The 15873-nt window shown below is 40.4% G+C and overlaps 1 protein-coding gene across 2 annotated transcripts; it reads left to right on the forward strand.

Annotated features, from left to right (window-relative positions):
* Positions 1–7176: 7176 nt before the first annotated feature.
* LOC149011266 (hexokinase-1-like) lies at positions 7177–14703 on the forward strand. 2 transcript variants are annotated; one of them, XM_089161894.1, is made up of 10 exons: positions 7177–7996; positions 9501–9651; positions 9726–9908; positions 10818–10892; positions 11020–11175; positions 11455–11553; positions 11661–11791; positions 13559–13640; positions 13876–14228; positions 14367–14703. In XM_089161894.1, exons 1-9 carry the CDS (start codon positions 7725–7727, stop codon positions 14221–14223), a joined length of 1497 nt encoding a protein of 498 aa, XP_089018020.1. In that variant the 5' UTR covers positions 7177–7724; the 3' UTR covers positions 14224–14228; positions 14367–14703. The 2 variants fall into 2 exon arrangements, with proteins under 2 accessions (XP_089018020.1, XP_089018019.1); XM_089161893.1 differs by having other exon boundaries at positions 13876–14702.
* The last annotated feature ends 1170 nt before the right edge of the window (positions 14704–15873 follow it).

Genomic DNA, 15873 nt, shown 5'->3' on the forward strand with positions numbered 1-15873 from the left:
ATGTATTTCATCTATTCGAATCAATTCCCCTTTCTTTCTGGCCATTTTAGCCTTCTATGTTGACCATTGATATAAGCATTCTAGTAAGTTTCTATTTTTGATTCCTCTCATTCTAGGATTAGTATTCTTTTGATTTTCTATTTAGTTATTCTTGCCTCTGATATGTTCTTGATATTCCATTAGAGAGAAGCCTTGTTCTCTCTAATTCTTCCCTTGAATCCATGGTGAGTTTGCTATGAGAACCATGTTGTTTCCAATTTAGAAACTCATGTTCCCAATTTATAAAGTACTGATTTTTGGACCATGGATGATGTCAAATTCATGCTAGATAGTCTTAGTATGTTTGTGTGAAGTTCCCTTTCGAATTTCGGATCAATCGGACTTCAAACGAAGAAGTTATGACCAAAACAGTGCAATCTGTACCTTGCTGTCTCCATTGGTCGATTGGGCCAGTAGACCAATCCAATCGACCAATGAGATCTGTTTTCCAGATTTAGGTCTTTGTTGCTCTATTTAAGTCCAATCTCAGGATTAGTTCGTCTCCTTTGCCTCCTAAGCCTCTAGAACGAGTTAGAACTCCATTCTAATCAATTTCCTTGCATCCTTGGTTGATCCCTCGCAAGAACTCAAGTAATCTTCTTCCTCTTGCATCAAAGGTATGTCTACACTCTCTTCTTCTTCTCCATATCTGTTTTTCTTTCTTTTTTGGGCTGATATAGTAGAGAAGATGTTGCATTCTCTGTTGCAAACATCTCTCTACTCATCCCTCATGATTTTCCTAAGGATTAATGGCTAATGCGATGATCTTAACCATGATCATTGCAAGCTTTTGAAGGAATCATGATCTAAATCATGATTTTGTCTTTGTTCATCTTTTGATTCAAATTCTGATCTTCTTAGATCTGTTTTATTGATCATATTAGTAGTTAATCGCTGTGTTTTCTTTACAAGAGTTGTAACCTGTCAATCTTTAGTTCTTTCTTCTTGATCATACCATGCTTTCTTAGAAAACCATAACTGATACATTTATGGTAAGCTTTGTTTCCTTATTTAGATTCATGTTCTTCAGTCTTAGATCTATTTTTCTTGAAGATCTATGCATGCTTTTCATGATTTCTTTATCACAATCAATGATCCATCATCCTATCGTTCTTGTCCATGATTGTTACTATGAATTCTTCAAGAACCATGATTGATCTAATTATGGTAACTTTTGTTTCCTAATTAGTAACTTGAAGACTTGATTTGATTAGTGTTTTGAAGTCCTCTATATACTAGGATACTGTCATAGTAGTTTCCCCCTTGTTTGGTACCCTTTTGAACCACCAAGTTCGGTTCTTTATTCTTAAAACTCTGATTTTGTAGGCCCTTTGTCTCTGTTGGTCGATCGATTGGTCGACTGAGACAGTAGACCAATCCAATCGACCAATGAGTACAGCAACTCCAGATTTGGTCTGTTTTGGATGTTTTGATATCTTTCCTTCTAGGTTTCTTTCCTAATATGATATATATACTTGTTTAGGACATTCTTGCCAAGTTTGGGAAGATTCTCCTTGATCCTTGGAGATTCTCTTCAAGTTATATAAGGTAAGGATGGTTACTTCTATAATAGCATAGATTGTGTGATTTTAGTTTCTATATTAGAATCTTTTGGATTTGTTACCATAATTAGATTCTTTTATGAATATATTACTGTTGTATTTACTTCAATTACAGTAGCATTATTTACTTGCTTTCTTTAGTTTATGAATGTCTTTATTTGTCAACTGTATATGAGATGAATCTTATTATGGTATATTTTCTATATACTGTAAATGTGTATGATATGATTGATTTGTGATTGTGATTGATTAAGTATGGTTCGGGAAGGAGAGGTGTCCTTTTGACACTTCTTTCCTTGGACAACTATGGGAATATTATGGGATGTTTCCGGAGATGCCCTTTGGACACCTTCCTAAACTGTTGGATGACATATTTAGGACTGTCTAGTAGTGTTTGGCTAGGAATGTCCCATTATGTCAGACCCTAATCGGAGGGGTATTGAGACCGAACGACCCGTGGTAGCAATGGGGATTCATGGGCGCTCAAGACCGGTAACCAACCCGTGAGAGGACAGGAATCACATTGTGGGGACCATTTATTGGTAGGGTTGCATATGGTTAGACTTGGGCTCACGGGCGCTTAAGACCGGTAACCAACCCGTGAGAGGACGTGAGAGCTTCCCGTTTACCATATGTGGATGACCTATAGGGTTGATGAGTCCGTAGTCAGGGACTATGAGGACTCTAGTATGAAGGATACCGGAAAGAATCGCCAAGGGCGAGGAATGGACGTATCTGGATCTGACTTGATATAACTAAGTAGAAGACTTGCATTTGGCTAGGCTTTACCCTGACATGCGCCAGTACTTAGACCAATGGTGATGTGAGAGAGCGGTGACCTATACCCCCAGCCATGGAATGTCCCGAGGGATGCCGGACCCACTACCAAAAGGCGTTGTGTGATTGACCTACCCAAAGAAGTATGGTGCTATGACTTAAAGCATGTCTACCAATAGAGACCAGCATACATAGAGTTAGAATCATACATTCATTGTTTGTCTCATATCATATTGCATTTATGTTTGTTTTGAAATCCTGCCATTTACGTTATTATGGATTTAACTGCCTTACTGGGTTTCTTTCGAAACTCACTCCTTTTGTACCATATCTATTGTTAGACTTCTCTGCAGGTTTGGAATACGATGACGGTCCATATAAGGAAGCGCAAGGTGAAGAAGATGAAGAAGAGCCAACTGAAGATGTGGATTAGATTTCTCTTGTTTCTTCTAGACTTATCTTTTACCTTACATGTATTAGCTTAGAGGTTTACTTAGATTCCGATCTACCTTCCGCATATGTTTGTGGAGTATATTTCCACTATACTCTACAGTTGTCTTTTGATTTGGTATCATGTTTTCGCACTCTGATATTCTTAGTGATTCTTCTGAGATCCTTTCTTGACTTTTATTATAAATTACTTGAACATTATGATTTGTTCTTGCTTTTGATTATGTTATTGTGCGAAATGGATATGATTGTTCCTAAACTTGATCTTTAGGGCTGTGGATCACACTCTCGGGTATACCAGTTAGGGTACCGGATGGGAGGATGTGACACCGGGAGATCCATGCCTAATTTCCCGAAGACCTCTTTATGGCACACGTCACTGAAGGGAGCAGTATCGAAATTAGGGATTGATGCGAGAATTCGCTCCCAAACGTCGTTCTGCCCCAAGCGATAAGCTTGAATGTTGTAGGCACCTAGCAGCTCGGAGAAAGGTACGCTGTTCAGGTATTTCCGAACACACTCCTTCCAAAGCTCTGGCTTGATATGATCGGGCTTGCTAGGGACCGCCCACTTCAGATATTCTTCGTTCTTCCTACATTGAAATTCAAGCCTGTCAACGAACAACGTGGCAGCTTCTTTTTGCTTCCTGGCCTCGCGCTCGGCAGCAGTGGCACGAGCCTTCGAAGCATCGAGGGCATCCTTGAGGGAGATCACTTCTTCCTCATGCTTTCTTTGCAGCTCCTCAGCAGCTATAGTCAGCCGGTCTATCTCAGAATTGGCCTTGGCCAAGTTCTCTTCACAGGTTTGCAGCAAAGAGCTGTTGCGGCCAACACGGCTCAATGCTTCCATGTGTTGATAGAAGCTCAACACAGCATTCCTGGGAAGGCGGAAAATATCAGAAGAAATCATAAGAAATTATGAAAAAATAAGTAAGCAAGAAGACCGGTACCTTGTGGATTGACTAACAAGGGCAACGTCATCCAGGTTTTCAAATTCCTGGTGATCAGAAGGAACAAGACTGAGGGAGCTCCACTCTGCAGCTTTCTCAGGGTCCCGAGTTACCCTATCGGTCAACTTCAGGGTCCACTCGGGGGTGAAGACCTCCTCACAATCCGTTGAAGCTTTGGATTTTTTATGGGAGGAAGCATCAATTGTATCACGCCTCCTTTTGGTTCGGGCGGAGGAGGAGACATTGGACCTCTCCACCATTGGCTTCTTCCCTTTACCCGAAGCATCAGCCATGGGCCTGATATTCCTGATACCCCTATAAGAGGGGTCGGGAGAGGGAGCAGAAGCCTCTTGATCTACGGTCAAGGCTCTGAGTGATCGTTGCTCGGCTGTGGCAACAGCCCTAGCGGCCTTCACTCGCAGGTTCTCGGGGTTCATTCTTGGAGGCACTGCGAAGAAGAACAAGGGTCAGAATTAAAGACATATCACTTTAGTAAAATTAAAGGATGATGGTTAGAAGCTCACAATGAGCCAAGCCCCAGTACTGAAGAATGGAGTTATACTCCACCTCAAGTCCATGTATTTCTTGATACCATGGAATGGATTTGATCTTCCTGACGGCCGCCTCGTCTTCTTTGGATAAGAGGAGGCCTCGGTTATTCTCGGAAGAAGAAGTACACCACCTCCAGGCGGTTGGGAAGTTAAGATCCGATGGAGGCGCTCGACAGAAAAAGTATCGTCCGCGCCATCTTTTGTGGTTAGAAGGGCAAGTTCCTTTGGCAAGGATGCTGCCCCTCCAATCAAGTTCAGCCTTATTGCGTTTGGACAGAAAAACCCATCCGGGAGGATGAGAGATAGAAAGAACATGAAAATGTACAAAGAGAGAAAGAGATGGCGTAATGCCAAGTTCAAAACACAAACCCAAGAAGCCGACGATGAGACGCCAGCTATTGGGAAGGAGCATTCCGGGACAAATGTCCCAATGATTCGAAGCTACGGAGAACAAAGGATTAAAAAAGGGAAAGCGAACCCCGCTTTCCAATGCATCTATGTACAGAGAAAATTCACTCGAAAGGGTTGAATCAACCCTCTCATCAGAAAGGGGAGCCCTAACCTGATAAGAGGAAGGAAAATCAAAATTTTGGATGGTGAAAGAAGGGTTTCCTCATTATAAATGGAGGGAAGCAGAGCCGGAGTCCACCATCGGACTGGAAGTTTGAGCTGCCTAGAAGACTCGACAATCTTGGAAGATCCGGACTCGAGGAAGGCGGGGAGGAGTTTCGGTTTTCTCTCTAAACCTTTTTGAGAAACTTCAGCAAACTCGCGCCAGAGGGCAGTTAGGGTTTTGTTATCATTATCCGACTGTTCGGAAGCAGGAGAAGCAAAAGCTTCACTACTATTACCAACATTGGGTACCAGAGAAGCCCCATTATCCGCCATTACTTGTTTCAGTAAACTACAAAAAGAAAAAGACCAGTAAACTTACTGATTCAGTGAGGCAGAAACTTGAGAGCAAGAAGGCGCGAAGCAGACAACAAAGGTTCAAATTCCAGACAGGAAGAATGAAACCTAGAAGACAACGAACCGCTTTTAAAACACCCGCACGAGTGTTCGGGAATCTGAACGATCGAGATTGATTCAAAATCGACGATCGAGATTGAAAGACGTTTTGAAAGTTTGAACTCACGAATCCGAAACAGGCGTTCAAAAACCGTCGCTTGGATTACGTGAGCCACGACAGATCGACTGCAAGGTGACACGTGGCCTTACCCTCACAACGCTCGAGGAAAAGTGACCACCGCATTAAATGTGATATGACATTTAATGGAGCACGCAGAGTCTATCGCCTCACGAAGAACCTAGTTAAAAACCAAGCCCTCAGGATCGACCGAACGCTTGGTCTGGGGGGCTCGTGATACGGAGAAATTATGATCAAACCGGGTTCATACCTGGTTCGACCCTCGACCCCGGCCGAGGCGAAGGGAATCAACTCGCTCCCGAGCGAACAGGATCCAGAAGATGGCTTGCTGAAGAAGAAAACTGATTCAGCTACAAGCACGCCCTAATCCTACTTATGGATTAGGGTAATTACCCTAATGATGGCAGACTCGAATTGACGGCTGTGGCTAATCATTATCGAAGGGATAATCATCGCATAACCTAAAGAGTTATCTCAGGAGTCCTCTACTAGTCCAAACTAGTAGAAGTCTGTTGCTCAACGGATCCATCTGTTAAGATCCAACGACTACCCGAAGAAGGCTCAAGTGCATCCAACAAAGGAGATTCGAAGGTACACTCTATATAAACCTCACTACCATACGAGGTAAAGAGGATCGAAAACACACAATCTGAGACTCAGGTTTAGATACATACTGATAGACTTAAACTATCAGCGGCTTACGATCTAGATCACCTTTCCCAGTTCTTCATTCCTTAGCTCTGTGCTTCTAGCGAGCCGTTTGTGATTAAGTTCATCAACTGACTTAGCCTTCGGAGGTGGACTCCCGACCCCCGCAGTCGGGCCACATCTGACGCTTTCGTTTTGCAGGTCATCACGATTTGATCTAAGGGCTGAGCAGATTTTGGACACATCAGTAGGCTTGGGGGCTTATGTTGTAACTAAAGTGTCCATTTCCGGTTTATACCGGTCTAACCAATCTTAGCTGGGTTCGATTAAGAGAATAAAGGAGGGATGATCAGCGACGTCCAAAGAGGAGCGATGATCCGACGGTCATGATTGAAAAAGTGTTATAAGCGGGAAAGTTTATATAAAAGGGAAAGGAGGATTCGTAAGGAGGTAAGTCTCTAAAATCAACCAAACTCTAAATTCACTCTGATTGAACTCCATTAGAACACTTTAGAAGCTCCAGTGAACTCTGAAGCATCGTCTTCACAATACTGACTAGATCGTCGGAGACGAGATGCCGATCAAGACGATCGGCTCCGTTTCTTATTAGTGTTCTATCTCTTTCAGGAGTGAAAGGTTGATTGATCGAAGAGCGAACCAGATCGATTCAGATCTGAGGAGTTCGGTGCGAAAGTAACGGTTCAAGGCGATCGGCAGAATTAGCACCAACAGGTGGGGTAACGGATAACTTCCTCTGATAGCACGATCTTGATGCTATGATCGTGACCGTTACTCAAACTGGCACGATCTTCCATTATGCAAGAGTTGATAACCGTTACTTTGACCCGTTATACGTCCCAGGAATCTGTTAGCCGTTGTTTCTTCTTGAACACGCCATCTCTGAACCCAGTTGATTCGAGTCTGAATCGGTCGGTTCGTCCCCGACCTGGGTCAAGGGTTGAACCTCAAGCGGAACCGGTTCAACGACATTTTTCCCATATCAAATACTAAAACAAAATGAATAATAGTTTTTGCTTCCTTCAATTCCGGAAAACATCGAAGGATTATATCCGAATTTCCAATTAAAACTTCATTTTTTGCGATCTAGGGTTCTATTCAGACATCACTGCTCTCCCGATTCCCAATTTTTTATTCCTAAATCCGAGAATGGATATACATCATCACTGTCGTCTACTCTGAGAGTGAGAGTGAGAGTTGGAGTTCACCCTGTAGATCCAAACTTTAGCAGTTCTCTCTGTCAAAGTTCTAGCAAGAATGAATCAGCTCAGATTCTTTCCTGTTATTGGTTTTTGTAGTTCTTAGTATTATTATTATCTGCCTCGATAATAATATAGCCAATAGCCATCATAATTCTGTTTCTTGTCTTTAATTTTCATTGCTTCGATTATAGAATGTGTTAATGCCTGAAAATTTTAATCCGAAATTTGTCCGGACCTTCTGATCAAAGATATCAGAAGAAGGGCTTTAGGCAATTTACGGTTTTATTCGGTTTTTGTTGCCACGTTGTATTAGAGAGAAGAAGAGCAGAATTGGATTTTGAGAGATCTACAGTGTTTTCTCTTGTTTTTTGATCGTTGTAAATGGGGAAGGTGGCTGTTGGATCAGCGGTGATATGCGCTGCGACTGTCTGCGCTGCGGCGGCTCTTATCGTTCGGCATCGTATGCGAAGCTCCGGTCGATGGGCTAAGGCGCTGGCCATCCTCAAAGAAATGGATGAGAAGAGTGCCACGCCGATTTCCAAGCTCAGACAGATTGCCGACGCCATGACGGTTGAGATGCATGCAGGGCTTGCGTCTGAGGGAGGAAGCAAGCTCAAGATGATCATCAGCTACGTTGACAATCTCCCCACTGGGTTAGTACTCTCCTATTCTTCTTCTTCTCCCTCAATTGCTGCTGCTACCTCTACTATCTCTTCTTCTTTAGTTTCAAAGTCTTAACAGATTTTCCTCTTTGAATTAGTACTATTGTTATTGATTTCTTGATCTTTTCCCACATCTGATGAATCTTGATTAGAAAATTGCGGAGAAATTAACAGATTGAACAGCAAAAAGTGAAAAATTTTATTCTTTGGCCTGCAAGCTATTATCTTTATCCATTTATTGCAGTTAATCATATTGGTTTTCCTATCCTGCATGAAATGATGCTTAAAAAAAACTTTGGATGGTAACTCATTTTCATATGATTTATTTTATTTTATTGGCTAGATAACTAAATATGGTTGACGTGATTGGTATTCTGCGGCTTTTGGATTCAAAGAGAATGGACAATTTAATAATCTTATGGAAAGTTCTTCCATGCGTACTATGGAAACGCTTTTCAAATGTATAAGGAACTGATATGGGGATCCCTTTGGTGGATTGATGAACCAGGTTTCACTTTTCTTTGAGAATTCATGGATTGTAGCGTTGGTAATCCATCATGAGATTTAGTAGGCCTGGTAGCTCAGTATGCATACGACTCTTATAAATTGGGTTTTGGGGTAACTAATTGCATATGCTTAAAGACTGGATATATCCAGGCAAGGAAAATGATAATCAGTGCTGACCAACATTTTGATTAGCCTGAAACCAAAATTTGGTGGAAACTTGGTATTAATTGGATAGAACTTAACATAGGATAAACTGGTCAAAACTAGTCAATACCATCACAACTTGCTGAAACTACCGAAACTGGGTCTGATGAAACTTGTCAGAACTTGGTCTTTATTGGTCAGAATCATCAAAATTTCCAAAATGTTGGTGAAACAGTTGAAAGCTGTCAATACCAGTTGAAACATGTCCAAACGCTTTTTTCCTCCCCCAACTGCCTTAAGGTTTTTGTGTTGGTAATGTAGTAAACTGAGATATCTCGGGGGAAACTGCAGGTCTCATCTGAGATTTGTTTCCATAAAATTCAGTTGCTGGTTTATCAAGAGCATTTGCAGTTTTGACTGAGATTCGTTTCCATGGATTTAGGTACTGGCTTATCAAAGAGCATAGGTCACCCTCTGCCGTCCATAGGTGTAATCATGTGGACGTGGTATAAAACTTTAGTGTGTACCCCATTGGTGAGTGCATCAGTTTAAGTCCCTTGCAATTCAACCAAATGCTTTTTGCCCCCAACTCCTGATGCTGCATGAACACCATCGTCTAGCAATATAAATATTTTGCAGTTGTGATTTGGATGCTGGTTTTATTTACCAGGTATTGGATCAGTCTATTCCTGACAACTAGCATAGATGCTACAGTGATTGCAATTCATCCAGATAGCAGTCTGATATGTTATTTGTTCTTGTGATAATAATCATCATTATTCTTGAGGAAGCTAGAAAGGGGTTAATGTTGATTGTCCTTTAATTCTGTTTGTTCCTTTTATAGGGATGAGAGAGGATTATTTTATGCTTTGGACCTTGGTGGAACAAACTTCCGTGTGTTGCGAGTTCAATTGGGAGGGAAGGAAAAACGTGTTATTAAACAAGAATTTGTTGAGGTGTCAATTCCTCCATATTTAATGCTTGGGACTTCTGATGTAAGTTACTGCATCTACTGTATCACTCGGGTCATACAACATATCTCCAAAATTTAAGCCCACTGTGATTTCAGGATCTGTTTGACTACATTGCCAAAGAGCTTGCAAAGTTTGTTGCTTCTGAAGGTGAAGATTTTCAGCTTTCTCCTGGTAGGCAGAGGGAGTTGGGTTTTACCTTCTCATTCCCTGTGAAGCAGTTATCAATTAACTCAGGGACCATTATTAAATGGACAAAAGGCTTCTCCATTGAGGATGCGGTAAATCCTGATTGCCCAGGCTTTTTATATTCTTATATAGTGATCCATCTCTTTCTATGAATGAAGTTGGCAATTGTCTTCCGTTAAAAGAAAATAGTTACCCTGTAGAATTTGCATGGAAATTTTACATCACCCGCTTGGTAGATGAAATATTTTCTTATTGAAAAGTCTTAACTCTGACTGCCGGAGCTTCTGTTTACTTGATTTAAGATTTGTCTGTGTAGGATGTATATATAATTTAATTCAAGAAAAAGTTGATTCTTTTGATGTTTTGATTTTACTTCCACTCCCTGTTTTGTTCTCCGGAATTCAGAAACTGGAGACATTATATGTTTGCCGCAAACCCATTATCTACCATGTTTCTTTCAGTCTCTGATAAGGAACTGAAGTGGATATTACTGTTCCAAGAACATGTGGTAAGAATTTTGATGATACAGCATATTGTTTATAGATTACAGACAATTGTATCTCTTACTGAGATTTCCTCATATTAGCTGTAGATACAAAATGATGTTCACTTGAGATTCAATGTTGAAGTAGGACATTTTATTTTCCTTCAAAAAATGACTGCATCTGTCTCTACTTTTTTATTTTTTATTCACATCAATCCTCCTGGAATTTTTGGCTCTGCTTCTTTTTAGATCTTTGATGTTGAAGCTTGTTCTGCCATTGTAACCTATCTGTTGAATCTCCATGCAAATATGAATTGTTTACTTTCTATTACTGGTGCATAGCTCTCAGGGTCAGATGATGGTTTATTTGACAATGAAGCTATCAATTAATTAGATTATTAGGAAGAGACTATTATCAAACTGCCTGGTACAAAAAATTCTTGGGAATGTCTTTGCTCGTAAGCTCATTGTTTATCAATTTGTGTTTCTGATTTTGTTCTTTATTCATAATGAATAGATTGGTCAAGATGTAGTTGCAGAATTGACAAAAGCCATGGAAAGACAAGACCTTGATATGCGCGTGTCAGCTCTGGTAAGTTTGATTCGGTGACTTTCTAACTTTAAGCCTGGATAAGAGATTTCAATTTGATCGCAAACCCCTGATGTTTTTGTGCATTCTGATTACTTCTTCTAATAAGTAAGGAGCATTATCTGAACAGGTGAATGATACAATAGGAACTCTAGCTGGTGGAAGATACTATGACAATGATGCTGTTGCTGCTGTCATCTTAGGTACAGGTACAAATGCGGCTTATGTTGAGCGAGCGCAAGCAATTCCCAAGTGGCATGGTCTTCTACCGAAGTCAGGAGAGATGGTTGATACTCTTCTTCTGGCAATTTTACTATTATTCATATTTAATAATACCATGTTGGTTTTTTCTCTTCTTCTTTCCTCCATGTCAAAAAATTCAGTAAAGATGACGATGTTCTTGAAGAATGAAGTGGATCTAATCTTTGATGCTTATAGATGTATGCAAGATCAACTTGAGTAGATGATGCAACCTCAAGTTGCAATGCAGTGTGTGATCCAGAGCCATTTATTAAATGCTAAAGTATGAAAGAGTATTGAACCATTTGTTTCTGTGATATTGTAGGTCATCAATATGGAATGGGGTAACTTCCGGTCATCACATCTTCCTTTGACAGAATATGATCATGCATTAGATGCAGACAGTTTGAACCCCGGTGAACAGGTTATTTTATTCATGTATATATATTGCATAGTTGCTTTTGTCATGTCAAGGGAGAAGATCTTTTTTCCTTTACCATTTGATGAAATTTTTTGATTCGACAACTGCAGATTTTTGAGAAGATAATTTCTGGCATGTATTTAGGAGAGATTGTACGTCGAGTCTTATGTAGGATGGCTGAAGAAGCTGCGTTTTTTGGTGATACTGTTCCGGAAAAACTCAAAGTTCCATTTATATTGAGGTATGCTAGTATAAAACAGGAATTTGTGAAAAGCTTATCTCTATAATGCTTCATCCCCGCATTATGAGCTTTCTTGGCTGCCATTTTATCTCTTCCTGGAAATTTATAATAATTTCGGTTCCACTGTTATCTTTGTTTAGCTAGTCTTCTATCTGTTAAAAACCTAGTCCTTCCATTTGTTTTAGCTATATGCTCAGGCAGTTTTCTATAGGATGTATGCACTTTGAAAGCAGAAGCATTGAAAAATTGCCTGTGTTAATTGCAAATGTTTTTCGCAGCTTTTCTTCAGTGCCAATATATGGGGAGTCAGTCTTGTTGCAACTCTGACCAATCATGGGTGTGATAAATTGAAACATTGGTACCTGCAGTTTAGATCTGTACTTATCCATACTTCTGATCTAATGTTGATGCAGATTAGTCGCCCAAAGGGCTTATTTTATTGGAAATAAACCTTCAGTTGGGTTATGTAGGTGTCGAGTCTATGATCCTATTGTTTTCTTTGCAATAGGCCACTTTAATGAGTGAAATATAGGTAAAGAATAGAAAAATGAGTTTTACTTCATGAACTTCAGTGAAGTACTGTTTTGGGTCAGTTTTCGGTCCAAATTAGTGTTCTCTTACTTTCTACTTAAGAATTGAGATAGATCTTCCCTTCTAGTGTTGCGGCTGTTTATGAGTCTTCTAGAAAAGTTTGTTAAGGGGCTTTAGGAATTTGAATTAATGTTGGGTGAAAGAGTATGGTGAGATGCCACAGGTGAGAGGCTATGGATGAGATATCGAGTATGACGAGATACCACTGGTGAGAGGCCATGGATGAGAGACCGAGTCTGAGAGAGATTACTCTATTATCTTCTTCCTTAATCCAACATTTATTTATTTGTTCAATTTTTTTTGCAAATCTGAGGTATGTACTGGTGCTTGACCTGAAAGTTGTGATCCACTGTAGACTGTTTATTGCTAGTGACTTGTCTACATTAAAAGTTCTAGTCAAATTTTAGAATCAATTGAAGTAAAGAACACCTTACATGGGACATTTAATGACATCCTACCAGATAGTGGCCAAAGAGATATGCATCCTCACTCTAGTAAAACTCACCCATTTATAACCATATGAGATTCTTATAACCATATTAATGATAAGATGATTTTCCACCAATTGGTTACCTATAAGTGTGAAGCTTGTGGACTTAAAATGGGAAAGAAGATCATATGATTTCCTTTGGCAATTGCAGGGAAGTAATATTGTTCCCTTTTGCTTGGATTTGGATTCTTGGGACATTGTTTGATAATCTTCCAAGAGGCTCAAAATTCAATGCCATGGATGTTGTCAATTCTATGGTGAAAATACCATTCATTTTAAATTAGAATTAGACCGCATATCGTGTCAATAATGTGCAGTTCTAATCAACTATTGGAAGAGATTTTTTTATTTTTTATTTTTCAAATGAACTGTGGGAAGCCCATCCCAATATACTGGACTGAGTTGACATTTACAGTTTTCAGCCAATCACTGTCATGACATGCACAAATAGAAAACCTATGTGATGAGTAGCCAATTAACTATTGCACAGTTTCACTTATCCCATGGTTAATTTAGCAACAGTGTATTTCTTCCTTGTAGGTGTCGCATTTACTTAATTTGGTTTATAATGCATGCAAATTTTCACTGTCCTTCAGTTTTCTTGTTAGTGGTCTACATCAGATGTTTGTCAGTTCTATGACAATATACGAGTGCAAACAGTTACATATTGGATAATGGATATGCAGGACACCTGAGATGTCTGCCATGCATCATGACACATCTGCAGATCTGAGAGTGGTGGGGAACAAACTTAAGGATATCTTAGGGGTAAGGGGCTCTCCTTGTATCTTACTTGACACCTCCATCCCCCTACCAAAAAAAGGGGGGATTTTGTACAACTGGAAAATAAGTGTATAAACAAAAAATTATGTCATGCGAACACCAACTATGAGCGTTGTATGCTTTAGAAAAGTATGAGCGGGTGTGGACTGGAAAACATATTTAAAGATGAAATGACTTCACTAGTTTCCTAATCCCATTGTTTTCTTTTCCCTCATTTCAGATTTCTAATACTTCCCCGAAAATGAGAAAAGTTATTGTTGAGCTCTGTAATATTGTTGCGACACGTGCAGCCCGTCTTGCTGCGGCAGGAATCTTGGGTGTCCTGAAGAAACAGGGAAGAGACGCAGTCAGAGAAGGGGAAAAGCAGAGAACAGTAATAGCAATGGATGGTGGTTTATATGAGCATTACAAAGAATTCAGCCAGCGTTTGGAGATCACTCTCAAGGAGTTGCTGGGAGAGGAGGTAGCGGACTCTATTGTCATCGAACATGCAAATGATGGCTCAGGCATTGGTGCTGCGCTTCTTGCAGCTTCTCATTCCCAGTACCTGGAGGTCGATGAGCCATGACAATGGTAATTTAGGCCCTCTCAGTATATATTTTTTAGGAAAGATAAACAGTTTTTTTTTCTTGTTCTCCCCCTTTGCGTTCATTTGTTTCAAGTCTAGAATTGAAGAGACAAAAGTTCCAGAATCCTATTATGGTCTTGCAGATTTATGACAAAGGAGAGGCAGGTTAAATGTATAATTGCAGATTGCAGGACCTGGAAGTGTGTCGACCTTTATGCACTTCGGCCTGGCAGTTGTCTCCTTAAATTCCTGCTTCTAGGAGCACCTTTTGATGCTGTGGGGGTTGGGTGCATGGTGTGTATTTGCACACAAATTTTGGGAGTAATTCTGGAATCAAGCTTTTCTTTGAGTTGCATTTAGCTCATTATTTCAACTGATTCAATAAATCATGATTTTAAGGATGGATTTTTGCCGGCTTCTTCTGTATTGCTTTCTGGAGTAGTTAGAAAATTTTGCTTGAATTTTTACTTCTAGCCTTGATGAGAAGCTTTGCATTACACTTTGATCTCTGATTGATCAGAATGAAGGAGACAGTTCTGTGTTTGCACCATCCCGAGGGGAGGAGGTGTGCAAGGATAGTAGATACCCTCAGGGAGTTGGAGGCCGATTGAGGCATCAGACAGTTGGGCTGTGTTGAACTAATCTTGATGGCGTTCTCCAACAAGTTGGGTAAAGCCCCATTGAGGAATTTTTTGGGATCGCATGTTCATTTTAGTTGGATTTTCACTTTCCACAGGAATATTTTCACTTCTGCGGCATATGTTTAGAAGTGGGGCTATCAGTGAGTGCTTAGAGGTGGCTTCCTTCTAAATGTAGTGTAAGAGTATGAGAGAGGCACAACAGTAGGATTGGGACTCGCTTACAACCTTTTCTGTTTTACAATGTAAAAAAGATCTGGATACCACAATCAGAGCCATCTATTTGGAACAAATTGTATTGATGTCTCTAATGTTCAATAGAGTATGTATCCGATTAGAAATCAAAGAAATTAGCAATTCTCAGACTCACCTAGATAGTTTCGTTGTTTGTTTGGGTGAGGCTGACATTTCCAGCTCAAGTGGCTATGCACAGCAATGTTTGAGATCTAGTTCTATGGTGTGTTAACGCCCAGCCCAAATGATAAAAGTTAGTTGTTCTCTCTCTACAAGGAACAAGAGAGCATCGTTAGTCTTCCAGATCTTTCAGAACAAGCATTGATGGCCAACTCGTAACTGTCTTGATTCCTAAATGAGTGAGAACCATTTACCTGAACTCTAAAAGCAGCAAACATGGTGATACGGGAGGAATGCACCCGACCGGATCATGACCCAACTCGGGTATCGGGCCAGCTGTCAGGTCGTGGCATGAGCCAATCGTGCATCACATATGGAATGCTCCATCCACGCTAAGGCCAATAAGGCAACGCCATCATAAACGGAAGGTCAACCCGATAGACAATTAGGTGGGGCAACCGCCAGGGGATCCTGTCAGTTCCCAGAAAAGTAACCCGCATACTATTTAACGAAGACTCACCCCTTCGGTAAGGCACAAACACTTTTTTAGTAAATTCCTGTGTAGCATTTTCACGGGATGTTAATTTAATCACTGATTGACTTAGTCATCGGAGGCCGCTACCCGGTATCCTAGCTGGCCCGCATCTTACTTCTTTTG

This window comes from Hakea prostrata, chromosome 7 (genome assembly GCF_041222555.1).
Source record: "Hakea prostrata isolate BN-2017 chromosome 7, UWA_Hpros_2, whole genome shotgun sequence".
Lineage (NCBI taxonomy): Eukaryota > Viridiplantae > Streptophyta > Magnoliopsida > Proteales > Proteaceae > Hakea > Hakea prostrata.

Excerpts from the sequence above, each read along its gene's own strand:
- LOC149011266 (XM_089161894.1), top strand. The coding sequence starts at position 7,725 with ATGGGGAAGGTGGCTGTTGGATCAGCGGTGATATGCGCTGCGACTGTC. Across the intron at positions 11,176-11,454 it reads TACCGAAGTCAGGAGAGATG|GTCATCAATATGGAATGGGG; the intron begins GTTGATACTCTT and ends GTGATATTGTAG. Across the intron at positions 11,554-11,660 it reads GTTTGAACCCCGGTGAACAG|ATTTTTGAGAAGATAATTTC; the intron begins GTTATTTTATTC and ends CGACAACTGCAG.